Genomic DNA, 25131 nt, shown 5'->3' on the forward strand with positions numbered 1-25131 from the left:
GCTGGGTAACAGGACAGTGTGTGAGTAGGATACCTAATCTTTGTGGGCTGGGTAGCAGGACAGTGTGTGTGTAGGATACCTAATGTTTGTGGGCTGTGTAGCAGGACAGTGTGTGTGTAGGATACCTAATGTTTGTGGGCTGGGTGGCAGGACAGTGTGTGTGTAGGATACCTAATGTTTGTCGGCTGGGTAGCAGGACAGTGTGTGTGTGTAGGATACCTAATGTTTGTGGGCTGGGTAGCAGGACAGTGTGTGTGTAGGACACCTAATGTTTGTGGGCTGGGTAGCAGGACAGTGTGTGTGTGTAGGATACCTAATGTTTGTGGGCTGGGTAGCAGGACAGTGTGTGTGTGTAGGATACCTAATGTTTGTGGGCTGGGTAGCAGGACAGTGTGTGTGTGTGTAGGATACCTAATGTTTGTGGGCTGGGTAGCAGGACAGTGTGTTTGTGTAGGATACCTAATGTTTGTGGGCTGGGTAGCAGGACAGTGTGTGTGTAGGATACCTAATCTTTGTGGGCTGGGTAACAGGACAGTGTGTGTGTAGGATACCTAATGTTTGTGGGCTGGGTAGCAGGACAGTGTGTGAGTAGGATACCTAATGTTTGTGGGCTGGGTAGCAGGACAGTGTGTGAGTAGGATACCTAATGTTTGTGGGCTGGGTAGCAGGACAGTGTGTGAGTAGGATACCTAATGTTTGTGGGCTGGGTAGCAGGACAGTGTGTGAGTAGGATACCTAATGTTTGTGGGCTGGGTAGCAGGACAGTGTGTGTGTAGGATACCTAATGTTTGTGGGTTGGGTAGCAGGACAGTGTGTGTGTAGGATACCTAATGTTTGTGGGCTGGGTAGCAGGACAGTGTGTGAGTACGATACCTAATCTTTGTGGGCTGGGTAGCAGGACAGTGTGTGAGTAGGATACCTAATGTTTGTCGGCTGGGTAGCAGGACAGTGTGTGAGTAGGATACCTAATCTTTGTGGGCTGGGTAGCAGGACAGTGTGTGTGTAGGATACCTAATCTTTGTGGGCTGGGTAGCAGGACAGTGTGTGTGTGTAGGATACCTAATCTTTGTGGGCTGGGTGGCAGGACAGTGTGTGTGTAGGATACCTAAGGTTTGTCGGCTGGGTAACAGGACAGTGTGTGAGTAGGATACCTAATGTTTGTGGGCTGGGTAACAGGACAGTGTGTGTGTGGAGGATACCTAATCTTTGTGGGCTGGGTAACAGGACAGTGTGTGTGTAGGATACCTAATCTTTGTGGGCTGGGTAGCAGGACAGTGTGTGTGTGTAGGATACCTAATCTTTGTGGGCTGGGTAGCAGGACAGTGTGTGTGTAGGATACCTAATCTTTGTGGGCTGGGTAGCAGGACAGTGTGTGTGTGTAGGATACCTAATCTTTGTGGGCTGGGTAGCAGGACAGTGTGTGTGTGTAGGATACCTAATCTTTGTGGGCTGGGTAGCAGGACAGTGTGTGAGTAGGATACCTAATCTTTGTGGGCTGGGTAGCAGGACAGTGTGTGAGTAGGATACCTAATCTTTGTGGGCTGGGTAGCAGGACAGTGTGTGAGTAGGATACCTAATGTTTGTGGGCTGGGTAGCAGGACAGTGTGTGTGTAGGATACCTAATCTTTGTGGGCTGGGTAGCAGGACAGTGTGTGAGTAGGATACCTAATCTTTGTGGGCTGGGTGGCAGGACAGTGTGTGAGTAGGATACCCAATCTTTGTGGGCTGGGTAACAGGACAGTGTGTGAGTAGGATACCTAATCTTTGTGGGCTGGGTAGCAGGACAGTGTGTGTGAGTAGGAGACCTAATGTTTGTGGGCTGGGTGGCAGGACAGTGTGTGTGTAGGATACCTAATGTTTGTGGGCTGGGTAGCAGGACAGTGTGTGTGTAGGATACCTAATGTTTGTGGGCTGGGTGGCTGGACAGTGTGTGTGTAGGATACCTAATGTTTGTGGGCTGGGTGGCTGGACAGTGTGTGTGTAGGATACCTAATGTTTGTGGGCTGGGTAGCAGGACAGTGTGTGAGTAGGATACCTAATGTTTGTGGGCTGGGTAGCAGGACAGTGTGTGTGTAGGATACCTAATGTTTGTGGTCTGGGTAGCAGGACAGTGTGTGTGTAGGATACCTAATGTTTGTCGGCTGGGTAGCAGGACAGTGTGTGTGTGTAGGATACCTAATGTTTGTGGGCTGGGTAGCAGGACAGTGTGTGTGTAGGATACCTAATGTTTGTGGGCTGGGTAGCAGGACAGTGTGTGTGTGTAGGATACCTAATGTTTGTGGGCTGGGTAGCAGGACAGTGTGTGTGTGTAGGATACCTAATGTTTGTGGGCTGGGTAGCAGGACAGTGTGTGTGTAGGATACCTAATGTTTGTGGGCTGGGTAGCAGGACAGTGTGTGTGTAGGATACCTAATGTTTGTGGGTTGGGTAGCAGGACAGTGTGTGTGTAGGATACCTAATGTTTGTGGGCTGGGTAGCAGGACAGTGTGTGAGTACGATACCTAATCTTTGTGGGCTGGGTAGCAGGACAGTGTGTGAGTAGGATACCTAATGTTTGTCGGCTGGGTAGCAGGACAGTGTGTGTGTAGGATACCTAATGTTTGTCGGCTGGGTAACAGGACAGTGTGTGAGTAGGATACCTAATGTTTGTGGGCTGGGTAACAGGACAGTGTGTGAGTAGGATACCTAATCTTTGTCGGCTGGGTAACAGAACAGTGTTTGAGTAGTATACCTAATCTTTGTGGGCTGGGTAGCAGGACAGTGTGTGAGTAGGATACCTAATGTTTGTCGGCTGGGTAGCAGGACAGTGTGTGTGTAGGATACCTAATGTTTGTCGGCTGGGTAACAGGACAATGTGTGAGTAGGATACCTAATGTTTGTGGGCTGGGTAGCAGGACAGTGTGTGTGTGTAGGATACCTAATCTTTGTGGGCTGGGTAACAGGACAGTGTGTGTGTAGGATACCTAATCTTTGTGGGCTGGGTAGCAGGACAGTGTGTGTGTGTAGGATACCTAATCTTTGTGGGCTGGGTAGCAGGACAGTGTGTGTGTAGGATACCTAATCTTTGTGGGCTGGGTAGCAGGACAGTGTGTGTGTGTAGGATACCTAATGTTTGTGGGCTGGGTAGCAGGACAGTGTGTGTGTGTAGGATACCTAATCTTTGTGGGCTGGGTAGCAGGACAGTGTGTGTAGGATACCTAATGTTTGTGGGCTGGGTAGCAGGACAGTGTGTGAGTAGGATACCTAATGTTTGTGGGCTGGGTAGCAGGACAGTGTGTGAGTAGGATACCTAATGTTTGTGGGCTGGGTAGCAGGACAGTGTGTGTGTAGGATACCTAATGTTTGTGGGCTGGGTAGCAGGACAGTGTGTGAGTAGGATACCTAATGTTTGTGGGCTGGGTAGCAGGACAGTGTGTGAGTAGGATACCTAATGTTTGTGGGCTGGGTAGCAGGACAGTGTGTGAGTACGATACCTAATCTTTGTGGGCTGGGTAGCAGGACAGTGTGTGAGTAGGATACCTAATGTTTGTCGGCTGGGTAGCAGGACAGTGTGTGAGTAGGATACCTAATCTTTGTGGGCTGGGTAGCAGGACAGTGTGTGTGTAGGATACCTAATCTTTGTGGGCTGGGTAGCAGGACAGTGTGTGTGTGTAGGATACCTAATCTTTGTGGGCTGGGTGGCAGGACAGTGTGTGTGTAGGATACCTAAGGTTTGTCGGCTGGGTAACAGGACAGTGTGTGAGTAGGATACCTAATGTTTGTGGGCTGGGTAACAGGACAGTGTGTGTGTGGAGGATACCTAATCTTTGTGGGCTGGGTAACAGGACAGTGTGTGTGTAGGATACCTAATCTTTGTGGGCTGGGTAGCAGGACAGTGTGTGTGTGTAGGATACCTAATCTTTGTGGGCTGGGTAGCAGGACAGTGTGTGTGTAGGATACCTAATCTTTGTGGGCTGGGTAGCAGGACAGTGTGTGTGTGTAGGATACCTAATCTTTGTGGGCTGGGTAGCAGGACAGTGTGTGTGTGTAGGATACCTAATCTTTGTGGGCTGGGTAGCAGGACAGTGTGTGAGTAGGATACCTAATCTTTGTGGGCTGGGTAGGGACAGTGTGTGAGTAGGATACCTAATCTTTGTGGGCTGGGTAGCAGGACAGTGTGTGAGTAGGATACCTAATGTTTGTGGGCTGGGTAGCAGGACAGTGTGTGTGTAGGATACCTAATCTTTGTGGGCTGGGTAGCAGGACAGTGTGTGAGTAGGATACCTAATGTTTGTGAGCTGGGTAGCAGGACAGTGTGTGAGTAGGATACCCAATCTTTGTGGGCTGGGTAACAGGACAGTGTGTGAGTAGGATACCTAATCTTTGTGGGCTGGGTAGCAGGACAGTGTGTGTGAGTAGGAGACCTAATGTTTGTGGGCTGGGTGGTAGGACAGTGTGTGTGTAGGATACCTAATGTTTGTGGGCTGGGTAGCAGGACAGTGTGTGTGTAGGATACCTAATGTTTGTGGGCTGGGTGGCTGGACAGTGTGTGTGTAGGATACCTAATGTTTGTGGGCTGGGTGGCTGGACAGTGTGTGTGTAGGATACCTAATGTTTGTGGGCTGGGTAGCAGGACAGTGTGTGAGTAGGATACCTAATGTTTGTGGGCTGGGTAGCAGGACAGTGTGTGTGTAGGATACCTAATGTTTGTGGTCTGGGTAGCAGGACAGTGTGTGTGTAGGATACCTAATGTTTGTCGGCTGGGTAGCAGGACAGTGTGTGTGTGTAGGATACCTAATGTTTGTGGGCTGGGTAGCAGGACAGTGTGTGTGTAGGATACCTAATGTTTGTGGGCTGGGTAGCAGGACAGTGTGTGTGTGTAGGATACCTAATGTTTGTGGGCTGGGTAGCAGGACAGTGTGTGTGTGTAGGATACCTAATGTTTGTGGGCTGGGTAGCAGGACAGTGTGTGTGTAGGATACCTAATGTTTGTGGGCTGGGTAGCAGGACAGTGTGTGTGTAGGATACCTAATGTTTGTGGGTTGGGTAGCAGGACAGTGTGTGTGTAGGATACCTAATGTTTGTGGGCTGGGTAGCAGGACAGTGTGTGAGTACGATACCTAATCTTTGTGGGCTGGGTAGCAGGACAGTGTGTGAGTAGGATACCTAATGTTTGTCGGCTGGGTAGCAGGACAGTGTGTGTGTAGGATACCTAATGTTTGTCGGCTGGGTAACAGGACAGTGTGTGAGTAGGATACCTAATGTTTGTGGGCTGGGTAACAGGACAGTGTGTGAGTAGGATACCTAATCTTTGTCGGCTGGGTAACAGAACAGTGTTTGAGTAGTATACCTAATCTTTGTGGGCTGGGTAGCAGGACAGTGTGTGAGTAGGATACCTAATGTTTGTCGGCTGGGTAGCAGGACAGTGTGTGTGTAGGATACCTAATGTTTGTCGGCTGGGTAACAGGACAATGTGTGAGTAGGATACCTAATGTTTGTGGGCTGGGTAGCAGGACAGTGTGTGTGTGTAGGATACCTAATCTTTGTGGGCTGGGTAACAGGACAGTGTGTGTGTAGGATACCTAATCTTTGTGGGCTGGGTAGCAGGACAGTGTGTGTGTGTAGGATACCTAATCTTTGTGGGCTGGGTAGCAGGACAGTGTGTGTGTAGGATACCTAATCTTTGTGGGCTGGGTAGCAGGACAGTGTGTGTGTGTAGGATACCTAATGTTTGTGGGCTGGGTAGCAGGACAGTGTGTGTGTGTAGGATACCTAATCTTTGTGGGCTGGGTAGCAGGACAGTGTGTGTAGGATACCTAATGTTTGTGGGCTGGGTAGCAGGACAGTGTGTGAGTAGGATACCTAATGTTTGTGGGCTGGGTAGCAGGACAGTGTGTGAGTAGGATACCTAATGTTTGTGGGCTGGGTAGCAGGACAGTGTGTGTGTAGGATACCTAATGTTTGTGGGCTGGGTAGCAGGACAGTGTGTGAGTAGGATACCTAATGTTTGTGGGCTGGGTAGCAGGACAGTGTGTGAGTAGGATACCTAATGTTTGTGGGCTGGGTAGCAGGACAGTGTGTGTGTAGGATACCTAATGTTTGTCGGCTGGGTAGCAGGACAGTGTGTGAGTAGGATACCTAATGTTTGTGGGCTGGGTAGCAGGACAGTGTGTGAGTAGGATACCTAATGTTTGTGGGCTGGGTAGCAGGACAGTGTGTGAGTAGGATACCTAATCTTTGTCGGCTGGGTAACAGGACAGTGTTTGAGTAGTATACCTAATCTTTGTGGGCTGGGTAGCAGGACAGTGTGTGAGTAGGATACCTAATGTTTGTCGGCTGGGTAGCAGGACAGTGTGTGTGTAGGATACCTAATGTTTGTCGGCTGGGTAACAGGACAGTGTGTGAGTAGGATACCTAATGTTTGTGGGCTGGGTAGCAGGACAGTGTGTGTGTGTAGGATACCTAATCTTTGTGGGCTGGGTAGCAGGACAGTGTGTGTGTGTAGGATACCTAATCTTTGTGGGCTGGGTAGCAGGACAGTGTGTGTGTAGGATACCTAATCTTTGTGGGCTGGGTAGCAGGACAGTGTGTGTGTGTAGGATACCTAATGTTTGTGGGCTGGGTAGCAGGACAGTGTGTGTGTGTAGGATACCTAATCTTTGTGGGCTGGGTAGCAGGACAGTGTGTGTAGGATACCTAATGTTTGTGGGCTGGGTAGCAGGACAGTGTGTGAGTAGGATACCTAATGTTTGTGGGCTGGGTGGCAGGACAGTGTGTGTGTAGGATACCTAATGTTTGTGGGCTGGGTAGCAGGACAGTGTGTGAGTAGGATACCTAATGTTTGTGGGCTGGGTAGCAGGACAGTGTGTGTGTAGGATACCTAATGTTTGTGGGCTGGGTAGCAGGACAGTGTGTGTGTAGGATACCTTATCTTTGTGGGCTGGGTAGCAGGACAGTGTGTGTGTAGGATACCTAATGTTTGTGGGCTGGGTAGCAGGACAGTGTGTGTGTAGGATACCTAATGTTTGTGGGCTGGGTAGCAGGACAGTGTGTGTGTAGGATACCTAATGTTTGTGGGCTGGGTAGAAGGACAGTGTGTGAGTAGGATACCTAATGTTTGTGGGCTGGGTAGCAGGACAGTGTGTGAGTAGGATACCTAATGTTTGTGGGCTGGGTAGCAGGACAGTGTGTGTGTAGGATACCTAATGTTTGTGGGCTGGGTAGCAGGACAGTGTGTGAGTAGGATACCTAATGTTTGTGGGCTGGGTAGCAGGACAGTGTGTGAGTAGGATACCTAATGTTTGTGGGCTGGGTAGCAGGACAGTGTGTGTGTAGGATACCTAATGTTTGTGGGCTGGGTAGCAGGACAGTGTGTGTGTAGGATACCTAATGTTTGTGGGCTGGGTAGCAGGACAGTGTGTGTGTAGGATACCTAATGTTTGTGGGCTGGGTAGCAGGACAGTGTGTGTGTAGGATACCTAATGTTTGTGGGCTGGGTGGCAGGACAGTGTGTGAGTAGGATACCTAATGTTTGTGGGCTGGGTAGCAGGACAGTGTGTGTGTAGGATACCTAATGTTTGTGGGCTGGGTAGCAGGACAGTGTGTGTGTAGGATACCTAATGTTTGTGGGCTGGGTGGCAGGACAGTGTGTGAGTAGGATACCTAATGTTTGTGGGCTGGGTAGCAGGACAGTGTGTGAGTAGGATACCTAATGTTTGTGGGCTGGGTAGCAGGACAGTGTGTGAGTAGGATACCTAATGTTTGTGGGCTGGGTAGCAGGACAGTGTGTGTGTAGGATACCTAATGTTTGTGGGCTGGGTAGCAGGACAGTGTGTGTGTGTAGGATACCTAATGTTTGTGGGCTGGGTAGCAGGACAGTGTGTGTGTAGGATACCTAATGTTTGTGGGCTGGGTAGCAGGACAGTGTGTGTGTAGGATACCTAATGTTTGTCGGCTGGGTAGCAGGACAGTGTGTGTGTGTAGGATACCTAATGTTTGTGGGCTGGGTAGCAGGACAGTGTGTGTGTAGGATACCTAATGTTTGTGGGCTGGGTAGCAGGACAGTGTGTGTGTGTGTGTAGGATACCTAATGTTTGTGGGCTGGGTAGCAGGACAGTGTGTGTGTGTAGGATACCTAATGTTTGTGGGCTGGGTAGCAGGACAGTGTGTGTGTGTAGGATACCTAATCTTTGTGGGCTGGGTAACAGGACAGTGTGTGTGTAGGATACCTAATGTTTGTGGGCTGGGTAGCAGGACAGTGTGTGAGTAGGATACCTAATGTTTGTGGGCTGGGTAGCAGGACAGTGTGTGAGTAGGATACCTAATGTTTGTGGGCTGGGTAGCAGGACAGTGTGTGAGTAGGATACCTAATGTTTGTGGGCTGGGTAGCAGGACAGTGTGTGTGTAGGATACCTAATGTTTGTGGGTTGGGTAGCAGGACAGTGTGTGTGTAGGATACCTAATGTTTGTGGGCTGGGTAGCAGGACAGTGTGTGTGTAGGATACCTAATGTTTGTGGGTTGGGTAGCAGGACAGTGTGTGTGTAGGATACCTAATGTTTGTGGGCTGGGTAGCAGGACAGTGTGTGAGTAGTATACCTAATCTTTGTGGGCTGGGTAGCAGGACAGTGTGTGAGTAGGATACCTAATGTTTGTCGGCTGGGTAGCAGGACAGTGTGTGTGTAGGTTACCTAATGTTTGTCGGCTGGGTAACAGGACAGTGTGTGAGTAGTATACCTAATCTTTGTGGGCTGGGTAGCAGGACAGTGTGTGAGTAGGATACCTAATGTTTGTCGGCTGGGTAGCAGGACAGTGTGTGTGTAGGTTACCTAATGTTTGTGGGCTGGGTAGCAGGACAGTGTGTGTGTGTAGGATACCTAATGTTTGTGGGCTGGGTGGCAGGACAGTGTGTGAGTAGGATACCTAATGTTTGTGGGCTGGGTAGCAGGACAGTGTGTGTGTAGGATACCTAATGTTTGTGGGCTGGGTAGCAGGACAGTGTGTGTGTAGGATACCTAATGTTTGTGGGCTGGGTGGCAGGACAGTGTGTGAGTAGGATACCTAATGTTTGTGGGCTGGGTAGCAGGACAGTGTGTGAGTAGGATACCTAATGTTTGTGGGCTGGGTAGCAGGACAGTGTGTGAGTAGGATACCTAATGTTTGTGGGCTGGGTAGCAGGACAGTGTGTGTGTAGGATACCTAATGTTTGTGGGCTGGGTAGCAGGACAGTGTGTGTGTGTAGGATACCTAATGTTTGTGGGCTGGGTAGCAGGACAGTGTGTGTGTAGGATACCTAATGTTTGTGGGCTGGGTAGCAGGACAGTGTGTGTGTAGGATACCTAATGTTTGTCGGCTGGGTAGCAGGACAGTGTGTGTGTGTAGGATACCTAATGTTTGTGGGCTGGGTAGCAGGACAGTGTGTGTGTAGGATACCTAATGTTTGTGGGCTGGGTAGCAGGACAGTGTGTGTGTGTGTGTAGGATACCTAATGTTTGTGGGCTGGGTAGCAGGACAGTGTGTGTGTGTAGGATACCTAATGTTTGTGGGCTGGGTAGCAGGACAGTGTGTGTGTGTAGGATACCTAATCTTTGTGGGCTGGGTAACAGGACAGTGTGTGTGTAGGATACCTAATGTTTGTGGGCTGGGTAGCAGGACAGTGTGTGAGTAGGATACCTAATGTTTGTGGGCTGGGTAGCAGGACAGTGTGTGAGTAGGATACCTAATGTTTGTGGGCTGGGTAGCAGGACAGTGTGTGAGTAGGATACCTAATGTTTGTGGGCTGGGTAGCAGGACAGTGTGTGTGTAGGATACCTAATGTTTGTGGGTTGGGTAGCAGGACAGTGTGTGTGTAGGATACCTAATGTTTGTGGGCTGGGTAGCAGGACAGTGTGTGTGTAGGATACCTAATGTTTGTGGGTTGGGTAGCAGGACAGTGTGTGTGTAGGATACCTAATGTTTGTGGGCTGGGTAGCAGGACAGTGTGTGAGTAGTATACCTAATCTTTGTGGGCTGGGTAGCAGGACAGTGTGTGAGTAGGATACCTAATGTTTGTCGGCTGGGTAGCAGGACAGTGTGTGTGTAGGTTACCTAATGTTTGTCGGCTGGGTAATAGGACAGTGTGTGAGTAGGATACCTAATGTTTGTCGGCTGGGTAACAGGACAGTGTGTGAGTAGGATACCTAATGTTTGTGGGCTGGGTAGCAGGACAGTGTGTGTGTAGGATACCTAATCTTTGTGGGCTGGGTAACAGGACAGTGTGTGTGTAGGATACCTAATCTTTGTGGGCTGGGTAGCAGGACAGTGTGTGTGTGTAGGATACCTAATCTTTGTGGGCTGGGTAGCAGGACAGTGTGTGTGTAGGATACCTAATCTTTGTGGGCTGGGTAGCAGGACAGTGTGTGTGTGTAGGATACCTAATCTTTGTGGGCTGGGTAGCAGGACAGTGTGTGTAGGATACCTAATGTTTGTGGGCTGGGTAGCAGGACAGTGTGTGTGTGTAGGATACCTAATCTTTGTGGGCTGGGTAGCAGGACAGTGTGTGTGTAGGATACCTAATCTTTGTGGGCTGGGTAGCAGGACAGTGTGTGAGTAGGATACCTAATGTTTGTGGGCTGGGTAGCAGGACAGTGTGTGTGTAGGATACCTAATGTTTGTCGGCTGGGTAGCAGGACAGTGTGTGTGTGTAGGATACCTAATGTTTGTGGGCTGGGTAGCAGGACAGTGTGTGAGTAGGATACCCAATCTTTGTGGGCTGGGTAACAGGACAGTGTGTGAGTAGGATACCTAATCTTTGTGGGCTGGGTAGCAGGACAGTGTGTGAGTAGGATACCCAATCTTTGTGGGCTGGGTAACAGGACAGTGTGTGAGTAGGATACCTAATCTTTGTGGGCTGGGTAGCAGGATACCTAATGTGGATACCTAGTGTGTGAGTAGGAGACCTAATGTTTGTGGGCTGGGTGGCAGGACAGTGTGTGTGTAGGATACCTAATGTTTGTGGGCTGGGTAGCAGGACAGTGTGTGTGTAGGATACCTAATGTTTGTGGGCTGGGTGGCTGGACAGTGTGTGTGTAGGATACCTAATGTTTGTGGGCTGGGTAGCAGGACAGTGTGTGAGTAGGATACCTAATGTTTGTGGGCTGGGTAGCAGGACAGTGTGTGTGTAGGATACCTAATGTTTGTGGGCTGGGTAGCAGGACAGTGTGTGAGTAGGATACCTAATGTTTGTGGGCTGGGTAGCAGGACAGTGTGTGTGTAGGATACCTAATGTTTGTGGGCTGGGTAGCAGGACAGTGTGTGTGTAGGATACCTAATGTTTGTCGGCTGGGTAGCAGGACAGTGTGTGTGTGGAGGATACCTAATGTTTGTGGGCTGGGTAGCAGGACAGTGTGTGTGTGTAGGATACCTAATGTTTGTGGGCTGGGTAGCAGGACAGTGTGTGTGTGTGTAGGATACCTAATGTTTGTGGGCTGGGTAGCAGGACAGTGTGTGTGTGTAGGATACCTAATGTTTGTGGGCTGGGTAGCAGGACAGTGTGTGTGTAGGATACCTAATCTTTGTGGGCTGGGTAACAGGACAGTGTGTGTGTAGGATACCTAATGTTTGTGGGCTGGGTAGCAGGACAGTGTGTGAGTAGGATACCTAATGTTTGTGGGCTGGGTAGCAGGACAGTGTGTGAGTAGGATACCTAATGTTTGTGGGCTGGGTGGCAGGACAGTGTGTGAGTAGGATACCTAATGTTTGTGGGCTGGGTGGCAGGACAGTGTGTGAGTAGGATACCTAATGTTTGTGGGCTGGGTAGCAGGACAGTGTGTGAGTAGGATACCTAATGTTTGTGGGCTGGGTAGCAGGACAGTGTGTGTGTAGGACGCCTAATGTTTGTGTGTTGGGTAGCAGGACAGTGTGTGTGTAGGATACCTAATGTTTGTGGGCTGGGTAGCAGGACAGTGTGTGAGTAGGATACCTAATGTTTGTGGGCTGGGTAGCAGGACAGTGTGTGAGTAGGATACCTAATGTTTGTGAGCTGGGTAGCAGGACAGTGTGTGAGTAGGATACCTAATGTTTGTGGGCTGGGTAGCAGGACAGTGTGTGTGTAGGATACCTAATGTTTGTGGGCTGGGTGGCAGGACAGTGTGTGTGTGTGTAGGATACCTAATGTTTGTGGGCTGGGTAGCAGGACAGTGTGTGTGTAGGATACCTAATGTTTGTGGGCTGGGTAGCAGGACAGTGTGTGAGTAGGATACCTAATGTTTGTGGGCTGGGTAGCAGGACAGTGTGTGTGTAGGATACCTAATGTTTGTGGGCTGGGTAGCAGGACAGTGTGTGTGTAGGATACCTAATGTTTGTGGGCTGGGTAGCAGGACAGTGTGTGAGTAGGATACCTAATGTTTGTGGGCTGGGTAGCAGGACAGTGTGTGAGTAGGATACCTGATGTTTGTGGGCTGGGTAGCAGGACAGTGTGTGAGTAGGATACCTAATGTTTATGGGCTGGGTAGCAGGACAGTGTGTGTGTAGTATACCTAATGTTTGTGGATTCCGTATCGTAACAACACTAATCTGGTTCACGTCGTATCGTGACCACGCTAATCTGGTTCACGTCGTATCGTGACCACGCTAATCTGGTTCACGTCGTATCGTGACCACGCTAATCTGGTTCACGTCGTATCGTGACCACGCTAATCTGGTTCCCATCGTATCGTGACCACACTAATCTGGGTCACCACACTAATCTGGTTCACGTCGTATCGTAACAACACTAATCTGGTTCATGTCGTATCGTGACAGCCCTAATCTGGTTCACGTCGTATCGTGACAGCCCTAATCTGGTTCACATAGTATCGTGACCACACTAATATGGTTCACGTCGTATCGTGACAACACTAATCTGGTTCACGTAGTATCGTGACAGCCCTAATCTGGTTCACGTCGTATCGTAACAACACTAATCTGGTTCACGTCGTATCGTGACAACACTAATCTGGTTCACGTCGTATCGTGACAGCCCTAATCTGGTTCACGTCGTATCGTGACAACACTAATCTGGTTCACGTCGTATCGTGACAGCCCTAATCTGGTTCACGTCGTATCGTGACAGCCCTAATCTGGTTCACGTCGTATCGCGACCACACTAATCTGGTTCGTAGGAGTAGAGTAATGTTTATCACTCCACTGTCATGTCTGCCAGGGTTCGAGGTTACGACTGTCCTGTCTGTCAGGGTTAGAGGTTACGACTGTCCTGTCTGTCAGGGTTAGAGGTTACGACTGTCCTGTCTGTCAGGGTTAGAGGTTACGACTGTCCTGTCTGTCAGGGTTTGAGGTTACAACTGTCCTGTCTGTCAGGGTTAGAGGTTACGACTGTCCTGTCTGTCAGGGTTAGAGGTTACGACTGTCCTGTCTGTCAGGGTTAGAGGTTACGACTGTCCTGTCTGTCAGGGTTAGAGGTTACGACTGTCCTGTCTGTCAGGGTTCGAGGTTACGACTGTCCTGTCTGTCAGGGTTCGAGGTTAGAGGTTAGGACTGTCCTGTCTGTCAGGGTTAGAGGTTACGACTGTCCTGTCTGTCAGGGTTAGAGGTTACGACTGTCCTGTCTGTCAGGGTTCGAGGTTACGACTGTCCTGTCTGTCAGGGTTAGAGGTTACGACTGTCCTGTCTGTCAGGGTTAGAGGTTACGACTGTCCTGTCTGTCAGGGTTAGAGGTTACGACTGTCCTGTCTGTCAGGGTTAGAGGTTACGACTGTCCTGTCTGTCAGGGTTAGAGGTTACGACTGTCCTGTCTGTCAGGGTTCGAGGTTACGACTGTCCTGTCTGTCAGGGTTAGAGGTTACGACTGTCCTGTCTGTCAGGGTTAGAGGTTACGACTGTCCTGTCTGTCAGGGTTAGAGGTTACGACTGTCCTGTCTGTCAGGGTTAGAGGTTACGACTGTCCTGTCTGTCAGGGTTAGAGGTTACGACTGTCCTGTCTGTCAGGGTTAGAGGTTACGACTGTCCTGTCTGTCAGGGTTAGAGGTTACAGTTCAGGGTTAGTGTACAGTGTTGGGCTAAATGATCTGGATGAAAGCAGTGTGTTCTGTCGTCAGGTACCTGGCAGAGTGGATGACGTATGGTTACCCCACGGCAAACGTCTGGCCGCTGGACATCAAACGCTTCGGCAACCTTCAGAGCAGCCGAACCTTCCTCCGACACAGGGTCATGGAGGTCATGCGTGAGTTCTGACCAGAGCAAACACAATCACACTCCCTCTCTCTATCTGCCTGACTGTCCCTCTCTCTCTGTCTCTGCCTGACTGTCCCTCTCTCTCTGTCTCTGCCTGACTGTCCCTCTCTCTCTGTGTCTCTGCCTGACTGTCCCTCTCTCTCTGTGTCTGCCTGACTGTCCCTCTCTCTCTGTGTGTCTGCCTGACTGTCCCTCTCTCTCTGTGTCTGACTGACTGTCCCTCTCTCTCTGTCTCTGCCTGACTGTCCCTCTCTCTCTGTGTCTCTGCCTGACTGTCCCTCTCTCTCTGTGTCTGACTGACTGTCCCTCTCTCTCTGTGTCTGCCTGACTGACTCTCTCTCTCTGTGTCTGCCTGACTGTCCCTCTCTCTCTGTGTCTCTGCCTGACTGTCCCTCTCTCTCTGTGTGTCTGCCTGACTGTCCCTCTCTCTCTGTGTCTGCCTGACTGTCCCTCTCTCTCTGTGTGTCTGCCTGACTGTCCCTCTCTCTCTGTGTCTGCCTGACTGTCCCTCTCTCTCTGTGTCTGCCTGACTGTCCCTCTCTCTCTGTGTCTGCCTGACTGTCCCTCTCTCTCTCTGTGTCTGCCTGACTGTCCCTCTCTCTCTCTGTGTCTGCCTGACTGTCCCTCTCTCTCTCTGTGTCTGCCTGATGACTGTCCCTCTCTCTCTCTGTGTCTGCTTGACTGTCTCTCTCTCTCTCTCTGTGTCTGCCTGCCTGTCCCTCTCTCTGTCTGCCTGCCTGTCCCTCTCTCTCTGTGTCTGCCTGCCTGTCCCTCTCTCTCTGTGTCTGACTGACTGTCCCTCTCTCTCTGTGTCTGACTGACTGTCCCTCTCTCTCTGTGTCTGACTGACTGTCCCTCTCTCTCTGTGTCTGCCTGACTGTCCCTCTCTCTCTCTGTCTGCCTGACAGTCCCTCTCTCTGTCTGACTGACTGTCCCTCTCTGTCTGCCTGACTGTCTGTCTCTCTCTGTTTGACTGACTGTCCCCCTCTCTCTCTGTGTCTGCTTGACTGTCTCTCTCTCTCTCTGTGTCTGCCTGACTGTCCCTCTCTCTCTCTGTCTGACTGACTGTCCCTCTCTCTCTGTGTCTGCCTGACTGTCCCTCTCTCTCTGTGTCTGCCTGACTGTCCCTCTCTCTCTGTGTCTGACTGACTGTCCCTCTCTCTCTGTGTCTGCCTGACTGTCCCTCTCTCTCTCTGTCTGCCTGACAGTCCCTCTCTCTGTCTGACTGACTGTCCCTCTCTGTCTGCCTGACTGTCTGTCTCTCTCTGTTTGACTGACTGTCCCCCTCTCTCTCTGTGTCTGCCTGACTGTCCCTCTCCCTCTGTCTGACTGACTGTCCCCCTCTCTCTGTGTCTGCCTGACTGTCCCTCTCTCTCTGTGTCTGCCTGACTGTCCCTCTCTCTCTGTGTCTGCCTGACTGTCCCTCTCTCTCTGTGTCTGCCTGACTGTCCCTCTCCCTCTGTCTGACTGACTGTCCCCCTCTCTCTGTGTCTGCCTGACTGTCCCCCTCTCTCTGTGTCTGTCTGACTGTCTGTCCTGCTCTCTCTCTCTCTCTGTCTGACTGTCTGTCCTGCTCTCTCTCTCTCGGTTTCTGACGGTCTGTCTCTCACCAGCCCTGCTGTATAACCTAAAGGTTCCTCGTTGGGACTTCCAGACGGGCCGGCAGCTGAGGACTTCTCCCCTGTACGACCGTCTGGACACACAGGGAGCCAGATGGATGGAGAAACACGGCTTTGAGAGGGCCAAGTACTTCATCCCTGCAGGGAAGGGTGAGGCAGACCACACACACACCTCACACCACACACACACCTCACACCACACACACACCCCACACCTCACACCCCACACCCCACACCCCACACCACACACCTCACACCCCACACCCCACACCACACACCTCACACCTCACACCTCACACCACACACCTCACACACCACACACCACACACACCACACACCTCACAACACACACACCCCACCCCACACCCCACACAAACACCCCACCCCACACACCAAAATTTCCCAATGCTTCTGTCTATCAGAGCTAAACCATGTTCCTCTGTTCCCAGACCTGCTGTCTCTTAGCTCTGTGTTAGTTAACCAGTTCTATCATCTGTTCCCAGACCTGCTGTCTCTTAGCTCTGTGTCTATCTGTTAGTTAACCAGTTCTATCATCTGTTCCCAGACCTGCTGTCTCTTAGCTCTGTGTCTGTCTGTTAGTTAACCAGTTCTATCATCTGTTCCCAGACCTGCTGTCTCTTAGCTCTGTGTCTGTCTGTTAGTTAACCAGTTGTATCATCTGTTCCCAGACCTGCTGTCTCTTAGCTCTGTGTCTGTCTGTTAGTTAACCAGTTCTATCATCTGTTCCCAGACCTGTGTCTGTCTGTTAGTTAACCAGTTCTATCATCTGTTCCCAGACCTGTGTCTGTCTGTTAGTTAACCAGTTCTATCATCTGTTCTCAGACCTGTGTCTGTCTGTTAGTTAACCAGTTCTATCATCTGTTCTCAGACCTGTGTCTGTCTGTTTGTTAACCAGTTCTATCATCTGTTCCCAGACCTGCTGTCTCTTAGCTCTGTGTCTGTCTGTTAGTTAACCAGTTCTATCATCTGTTCCCAGACCTGCTGTCTCTTAGCTCTGTGTCTGTCTGTTAGTTAACCAGTTCTATCATCTGTTCCCAGACCTGCTGTCTCTTAGCTCTGTGTCTGTCTGTTAGTTAACCAGTTCTAACATCTGTTCCCAGACCTGCTGTCTCTTAGCTCTGTGTCTGTCTGTTAGTTAACCAGTTCTATCATCTGTTCCCAGACCTGTGTCTGTCTGTTAGTTAACCAGTTCTAACATCTGTTCCCAGACCTGTGTCTGTCTGTTAGTTAACCAGTTCTAACATCTGTTCCCAGACCTGCTGTCTCTTAGCTCTGTGTCTGTCTGTTAGTTAACCAGTTCTATCATCTGTTCCCAGACCTGCTGTCTCTTAGCTCTGTGTCTGTCTGTTAGTTAACCAGTTCTATCATCTGTTCCCAGACCTGCTGTCTCTTAGCTCTGTGTCTGTCTGTTAGTTAACCAGTTCTATCATCTGTTCCCAGACCTGCTGTCTCTTAGCTCTGTGTCTGTCTGTTAGTTAACCAGTTCTATCATCTGTTCTCAGACCTGTGTCTGTCTGTTAGTTAACCAGTTCTATCATCTGTTCTCAGACCTGTGTCTGTCTGTTAGTTAACCAGTTCTATCATCTGTTCCCAGACCTGTGTCTGTCTGTTAGTTAACCAGTTCTAACATCTGTTCCCAGACCTGCTGTCTCTTAGCTCTGTGTCTGTCTGTTAGTTAACCAGTTCTAACATCTGTTCCCAGACCTGCTGTCTCTTAGCTCTGTGTCTGTCTGTTAGTTAACCAGTTCTATCATCTGTTCTCAGACCTGCTGTCCCTTAGCTCTCTGTCTGTCTGTTAGTTATCCAGTTCTATCATCTGTTCCCAGACCTGCTGTCTCTTAGCTCTGTGTCTGTCTGTTAGTTAACCAGTTCTATCATCTGTTCTCAGACCTGCTGTCTCTTAGCTCTGTTAGTTAACCAGTTGTATCATCTGTTCCCAGACCTGCTGTCCCTGGATGCCAGTAAGACGTTCTATAAGCCTGACTGGTTTGACATCGTGGGGGCGGAGGTGAAATGCTGCAAGGAGGCCGTCTGTGTCATCGACATGTCCTCCTTCACCAAGTTTGAGCTCACTGTGAGTGACCCCTGGAAAGGAGAGGGAGAGGAGGGGAAGTGAGGTATCAACTTCCTCCTATGATGGAAGCTGTAGGTGGTTGACCCCTGGAAAGGAGAGGGAGAGGAGGGGAAGTGAGGTATCAACTTCCTCCTATGATGGAAGCTGTAGGTGGCTGACCCCTGGACCCACAGAATGAAACAGAAAAAGGAATGTTATCTCTATGGTTCAACCACCCTCGGTCTCAGCTATAATGTGAATTACATAATCTCTATGGTTCAACCACCCTCGGTCTCAGCTATAATGTGAATTACATTATCTCTATGGTTCAACCACCCTCGGTCTCAGCTATAATGTGAATTACATTATCTCTATGGTTCAACCACCCTCGGTCACAGCTATAATGTGAATTACATTATCTCTATGGCTGGACCACCCTCGGTCACAGCTATAATGTGAATTACATTATCTCTATGGCTGGACCACCATCGGTCTCAGCTATAATGTGAATTACATTATCTATAACGAGACCACCCTAGGTCCCAGCTATACTGTGTATTACATTATCTCTATGGCTGGACCACTGTAGGTCTCAGCTATAATGTGAATTACATTATCTCTGGCTGGACCACCCTAGGTCTCAGCTATAATGTGAATTACATGATCTATAACTAGACCACCCTAGGTCCCAGCTATAATGTGAATTACATTATCTCTATGGCTGGACCACCCTAGGTCACAGCTATAATGTGAATTACATTATCTCTATGGTTAAACCACCCTAGGTCACAGCTATAATGTGAATTACATTATCTCTATGGCTGGACCACCCTCGGTCTCAGCTATAATGTGAATTACATTATCTCTATGGTTCAACCACCCTCGGTCTCAGCTATAATGTGAATTACATTATCTCTATGGTTCAACCACCCTCGGTCTCAGCTATAATGTGAATTACATTATCTCTATGGTTCAACCACCCTCGGTCTCAGCTATAATGTGAATTACATTATCTCTATGGTTCAACCACCCTCGGTCTCAGCTATAATGTGAATTACATTATCTCTATGGTTCAACCACCCTCGGTCTCAGCTATAATGTGAATTACATTATCTCTATGGTTCAACCACCCTCGGTCACAGCTATAATGTGAATTACATTATCTCTATGGCTGGACCACCCTCGGTCACAGCTATAATGTGAATTACATTATCTCTATGGCTGGACCACCATCGGTCTCAGCTATAATGTGAATTACATTATCTATAACGAGACCACCCTAGGTCCCAGCTATAATGTGTATTACATTATCTCTATGGCTGGACCACTGTAGGTCTCAGCTATAATGTGAATTACATTATCTCTGGCTGGACCACCCTCGGTCACAGCTATAATGTGAATTACATTATCTCTATGGTTCAACCACCCTCGGTCACAGCTATAATGTGAATTACATTATCTCTATGGCTGGACCACCCTCGGTCACAGCTATAATGTGAATTACATTATCTCTATGGCTGGACCACCATCGGTCTCAGCTATAATGTGAATTACATTATCTATAACGAGACCACCCTAGGTCCCAGCTATAATGTGTATTACATTATCTCTATGGCTGGACCACTGTAGGTCCCAGCTATAATGTGTATTACATTATCTCTATGGTTAGCCCACCCTAGGTCTCAGCTATAATGTGAATTACATGATCTATAACTAGACCACCCTAGGTCCCAGCTATAATGTGAATTACATTATCTCTATGGCTGGACCACCCTAGGTCACAGCTATAATGTGAATTACATTATCTCTATGGTTAAACCACCCTAGGTCACAGCTATAATGTGAATTACATTATCTCTGACTAGACCACCCTAGGTCACAGCTATAATGTGAATTACATTATCTCTATGGTTAGCCCACCCTAGGTCACAGCTATAATGTGAATGACATGATCTATGGCTGGACCACCCTCAGTCTCAGCTATAATGTGAATTACATTATCTATAACGAGACCACCCTAGGTCCCAGCTATAATGTGAATTACATTATCTCTGACAAGACCACCCGCGGTCACAGCTATAATGTGAATTACATTATCTCTATGGCTGCACCACTGTAGGTCTCAGCTATAATGTGAATTACATTATCTCTATGGCCAGACCACCCTCGGTCACAGCTATAATGTGAATGACATGATCTATGGCTGGACCACCCTAGGTCACAGCTATAATGTGAATGACATTATCTCCATGGTTAGACCACCCTCGGTCAGAGCTATAATCTGAATGACATTATCTCTATGGCTGGACCACCCTCGGTCACAGCTATAATGTGAATGACATTATCTCCATGGTTAGACCACCCTCGGTCACTACTTTTCTTTCTGTGCCAGTCTACAGATGACCAGGCGTTGGCGTTGCTGCAGCACCTGTGTGCCAATGACCTCGACGTGCCAGTGGGTCACATCGTTCATACGGGCATGCTGAACGAGAGGGGCGGATATGAGAACGACTGCAGCGTGGTCAGAGTCAAGAAGAACAGGTGAGAGTTTAGCCATTAAGAAGAACCACTGCAGCGTGGTCAGAGTCAAGAAGAACAGGTGAGAGTTTAACCATTAAGAAGAACAGGTGAGAGGTTAGCCATTACGAAGAACCACTGCAGCGTGGTCAGAGTCAAGAAGAACAGGTGAGAGGTTAGCCATTAAGAAGAACAGGTGAGAGGTTAGCCATTAAGAAGAACAGGTGAGAGTTTAGCCATTAAGAAGAACCACTGCAGCGTGGTCAGAGTCAAGAAGAACAGGTGAGAGTTTAGCCATTAAGAAGAACAGGTGAGAGTTTAGCCATTAAGAAGAACCACTGCAGCGTGGTCAGAGTCAAGAAGAACAGGTGAGAGTTTAGCCATTAAGAAGAACAGGTGAGAGCTTAGCCATTAAGAAGAACCACTGCAGCGTGGTCAGAGTCAAGAAGAACAGGTGATAGTTTAGCCATTAAGAAGAACAGGTGAGAGGTTAGCCATTACGAAGAACCACTGCAGCGTGGTCAGAGTCAAGAAGAGCAGGTGAGAGGTTAGCCATTAAGAAGAACAGGTGAGAGGTTAGCCATTAAGAAGAACAGGTGAGAGTTTAGCCATTAAGAAGAACAGGTGAGAGTTTAGCCATTAAGAAGAACAGGTGAGAGGTTAGCCATTACGAAGAACCACTGCAGCGTGGTCAGAGTCAAGAAGAACAGGTGAGAGGTTAGCCATTAAGAAGAACAGGTGAGAGGTTAGCCATTAAGAAGAACAGGTGAGAGTTTAGCCATTAAGAAGAACCACTGCAGCGTGGTCAGAGTCAAGAAGAACAGGTGAGAGTTTAGCCATTAAGAAGAACAGGTGAGAGTTTAGCCATTAAGAAGAACCACTGCAGCGTGGTCAGAGTCAAGAAGAACAGGTGAGAGTTTAGCCATTAAGAAGAACAGGTGAGATCTTAGCCATTAAGAAGAACCACTGCAGCGTGGTCAGAGTCAAGAAGAACAGGTGAGAGTTTAGCCATTAAGAAGAACAGGTGAGAGCTTAGCCATTAAGAAGAACCACTGCAGCGTGGTCAGAGTCAAGAAGAACAGGTGAGAGTTTAGCCATTAAGAAGAACAGGTGAGAGCTTAGCCATTAAGAAGAACCACTGCAGCGTGGTCAGAGTCAAGAAGAACAGGTGAGAGTTTAGCCATTAAGAAGAACAGGTGAGAGCTTAGCCATTAAGAAGAACAACTGCAGCGTGGTCAGAGTCAAGAAGAACAGGTGAGAGCTTAGCCATTAAGAAGAACCACTGCAGCGTGGTCAGAGTCAAGAAGAACAGGTGAGAGTTTAGCCATTAAGAAGAACAGGTGAGAGCTTAGCCATTAAGAAGAACCACTGCAGCGTGGTCAGAGTCAAGAAGAACAGGTGAGAGGTTAGCCATTAAGAAGAACAGGTGAGAGTTTAGCCATTAAGAAGAACAGGTGAGAGTTTAGCCATTACGTATCTCTCTCTCTCTCCCTTTCTCGCTCTCTCTCTCTCTCTCTCTCTCTCGCTCTCTCTCGCTCCATCTCTCTGTCTCTCTCTCTCTCTCTCTGTAGCTTCTTCATCATCTCTCCTACAGATCAGCAGGTCCACTGCTGGTCGTGGTTGAAGAAGCACATGCCCGACGACCCACAGCTCCACCTAGAGGACGTCAGCTGGAAGTACACTGGTGAGAACTATCGCTGCAGAACCTCGATCTTCCCCTCAGTTCCCCACAATGCATTTCTGTTCTGAATCCTTTCCCCCGGCCCCCCGTCTACAGCGCTGAATCTTATTGGTCCGCGGGCGATGGACGTCCTAGGAGAACTATCGTATGTCTCCATGACCCCCGAACACTTCCCGTCCCTCTTCTGTAAGGTGAGGAACCTGTTTTCGCCCGGTCATGTTATGTTTATCGTGAAGTGGCTCATCACAAGTCCGAAGGTTGTGTGTGGTGTTGTCCTGACCTTTGGTGTGTGTCAACAGGAAATGAGTGTGGGCTACGCCAATGGGATCCGAGTAATGAGTATGACCCATACAGGAGAGCCGGGCTTCATGCTTTACATACCTATAGAGGTGAGATATACACTATACTATATACTACTGGTTATATACTACTATACACTACTGGTTATATACTACTGGTTATATACTATACAGGAGAGCCGGGCTTCATGCTTTACATACCTATAGAGGTGAGATATACACTATACTATATACTACTGGTTATATACTACTGGTTATATACTACTATATACTACTGGTTATATACTACTATACACTACTGGTTATATACTACTATATACTACTAGTTATATACTACTATATACTACTGGTTATATACTACTGGTTATATACTACTGGTTATATACTACTGGTTATATACTACTGAGAGGTTATATACTACTGGTTATATACTACTGGTTATATACTACTGGTTATATACTACTGGTTATATACTACTGGTTATATACTACTATACACTACTGGTTATATACTACTGGTTATATACTACTAGTTATATACTACTATACACTAGTGGTTATATACTACTAGACTACTATACACTACTGGTAATATACTACTAGTTATATACTACTATATACTACTGGTTATATACTACTGGTTATATACTACTAGTTATATACTACTATACACTACTGGTTATATACTACTATACACTACTGGTTATATACTACTAGTTATATACTACTATATACTACTGGTTATATACTACTGAGAGGTTATATACTACTAGTTATATACTACTGGTTATATACTACTAGTCTACTCTACACTACTGGTTATATACTACGAGTTACAATACTGGTTATATACTACTGGTTATGTACTAGTCTACTCTTCACTACTGGTTATATACTACTAGTCCATATATACTACTAGTTATATACTACTAGTCTATATATACTACTGGTTATATACTACTAGTCTATATATACTACTAGTTATATACTACTAGTCTATATATACTACTAGTTATATACTAATGGTTATATACTACTAGTCTACTCTACACGACTGGTTATATACTACTGGTTATATACTACTAGTCTACTCTACACTACTGGTTATATACTACTAGTCTATGTACTACTAGTTCTATACTACTAGTCTATATATACTACTGGTTATATACTGCTGGTTATATACTACTGGTTTGTGTCTGAACACAATCACATGCTGTATGTGCTTCATCAGTAAAATAACATGTGTTTGATGGGACATTTTGTTATCACACAGTGTTATTGATACCTCCTCTCTCCCCCTCCCTCCCCCTCTCTCTCCCCCCTCTCTCTCTCTCTCTCTCTCTCTCTCTCTCTCTCTCTCTCTCTCTCTCTCTCTCTCTCTCTCTCTCCCCCTCTCTCTCCCCCCCCTCTCCCCCCCTCTCTCTCTCTCTCTCTCTCTCTCCCCCTCTCTCTCTCTCTCTCTCCTCTCCTCTCTCTCTCTCTCCCCCCCTCTCTCCCCTCTCTTTCTCTCCCTCTCTCCCCCCTCTCCCTCTCTCCCCCTCGTCTCTCTCCCCTCTCCCCTTCTCTCCCTCTCCCCTCTCTCCCCTCTCCCCTTTCTCTCCCCCTCTCCCTCTCCCTCTCTCCCCCTCCAGTATGCGCTCCATGTCTACAACGAGGTGATGTCAGTGGGCCAGAAGTATGGGATCCGTAACGCTGGGTACTACGCCCTGCGTTCTCTCCGAATAGAGAAGTTCTTTGCCTTCTGGGGCCAGGACCTGGATCCTTTCACCACTCCCCTGGAGTGTGGACGGGAGTTCAGGGTCAAGTTTGACACGGTACGACCCACGGACCCCAACATTTAGTTTGGTCTGAACAGGTCCTTAGTCCTTACTGTGTTACTGATGAGGTCTGTTGATGTTTGGTCTTATCCCCTCCTCTCTCTATCCCCCATCCTAATCTCTCTGTCCCCTCCTCCTCTCTCTGTCCCCTCCTCCTCCTCCTCTCTCTGTCCCCTCCTCCTCCTCCTCTCTCTGTACCCCATCCTCCTCTCTCTGTACCCCATCCTCCTCTCTCTGTACCCCATCCTCCTCTCTCTGTACCCCATCCTCCTCTCTCTGTACCCCATCCTCCTCTCTCTGTACCCCATCCTCCTCTCTCTGTACCCCATCCTCCTCTCTCTGTGCCCCCTCCTCCTCTCTCTGTGCCCCCTCCTCCTCTCTCTGTACCCCATCCTCCTCTCTCTGTACCCCTCCTCTTTGTACCCCCTCCTCCTCCTCTCTCTGTCCCCTCCTCCTCCTCCTCTCTCTGTCTCCTCCTCCTCCTCTCTCTGTCCCCTCCTCCTCCTCTCTCTGTCTCCTCCTCCTCTCTGACCCCTCCTCTTTGTACCCCCTCCTCTTTCTACCCCCTCCTCCTCTCCTTGTACCCCATCCTCTTTCTACCCCCTCCTCCTCCTCTCTCTGTCCCCTCCTCCCCCGTCCTCCTCCTCCTCTCTCTATCCCCTCCTCCTCCTCCTCCTCTCTCTGTCTCCTCCTCCTCCTCTCTGTACCCCTCCTCTCTGTACCCCTCCTCTCTGTACCCCTCCTCTTTCTACCCCCTCCTCTTTCTACCCCCTCCTCCTCTCTTTGTACCCCCTCCTCTCTCTGTCCCCTCCTCCTCCTCTCTCTGTCCCCTCCTCCTCCTCTCTCTATCCCCTCCTCCTCCTCCTCTCTCTGTCTCCTCCTCTCTCTGTCCCCTCCTCCTCCTCTCTCTATCCCCTCCTCCTCCTCCTCTCTCTGT

The 25131-nt window shown here is 48.7% G+C and overlaps 1 protein-coding gene across 1 annotated transcript in view; it reads left to right on the forward strand.

The window, feature by feature from the left end:
• Positions 1-25131, forward strand: part of LOC135554633 (pyruvate dehydrogenase phosphatase regulatory subunit, mitochondrial-like) — a 61582-nt gene that overhangs the window by 32911 nt on the left and 3540 nt on the right. Inside the window, exons 9-16 of the mRNA XM_064987043.1 lie at positions 14050-14174; positions 15799-15954; positions 17766-17899; positions 20271-20419; positions 21967-22079; positions 22173-22267; positions 22376-22465; positions 24009-24191. Coding sequence (XP_064843115.1) covers positions 14050-14174; positions 15799-15954; positions 17766-17899; positions 20271-20419; positions 21967-22079; positions 22173-22267; positions 22376-22465; positions 24009-24191 — 1045 coding nt within the window. The remainder of the gene's footprint in view (positions 1-14049; positions 14175-15798; positions 15955-17765; positions 17900-20270; positions 20420-21966; positions 22080-22172; positions 22268-22375; positions 22466-24008; positions 24192-25131) is intronic.

This window comes from Oncorhynchus masou, chromosome 2 (genome assembly GCF_036934945.1).
Source record: "Oncorhynchus masou masou isolate Uvic2021 chromosome 2, UVic_Omas_1.1, whole genome shotgun sequence".
Taxonomy (NCBI): domain Eukaryota; kingdom Metazoa; phylum Chordata; class Actinopteri; order Salmoniformes; family Salmonidae; genus Oncorhynchus; species Oncorhynchus masou.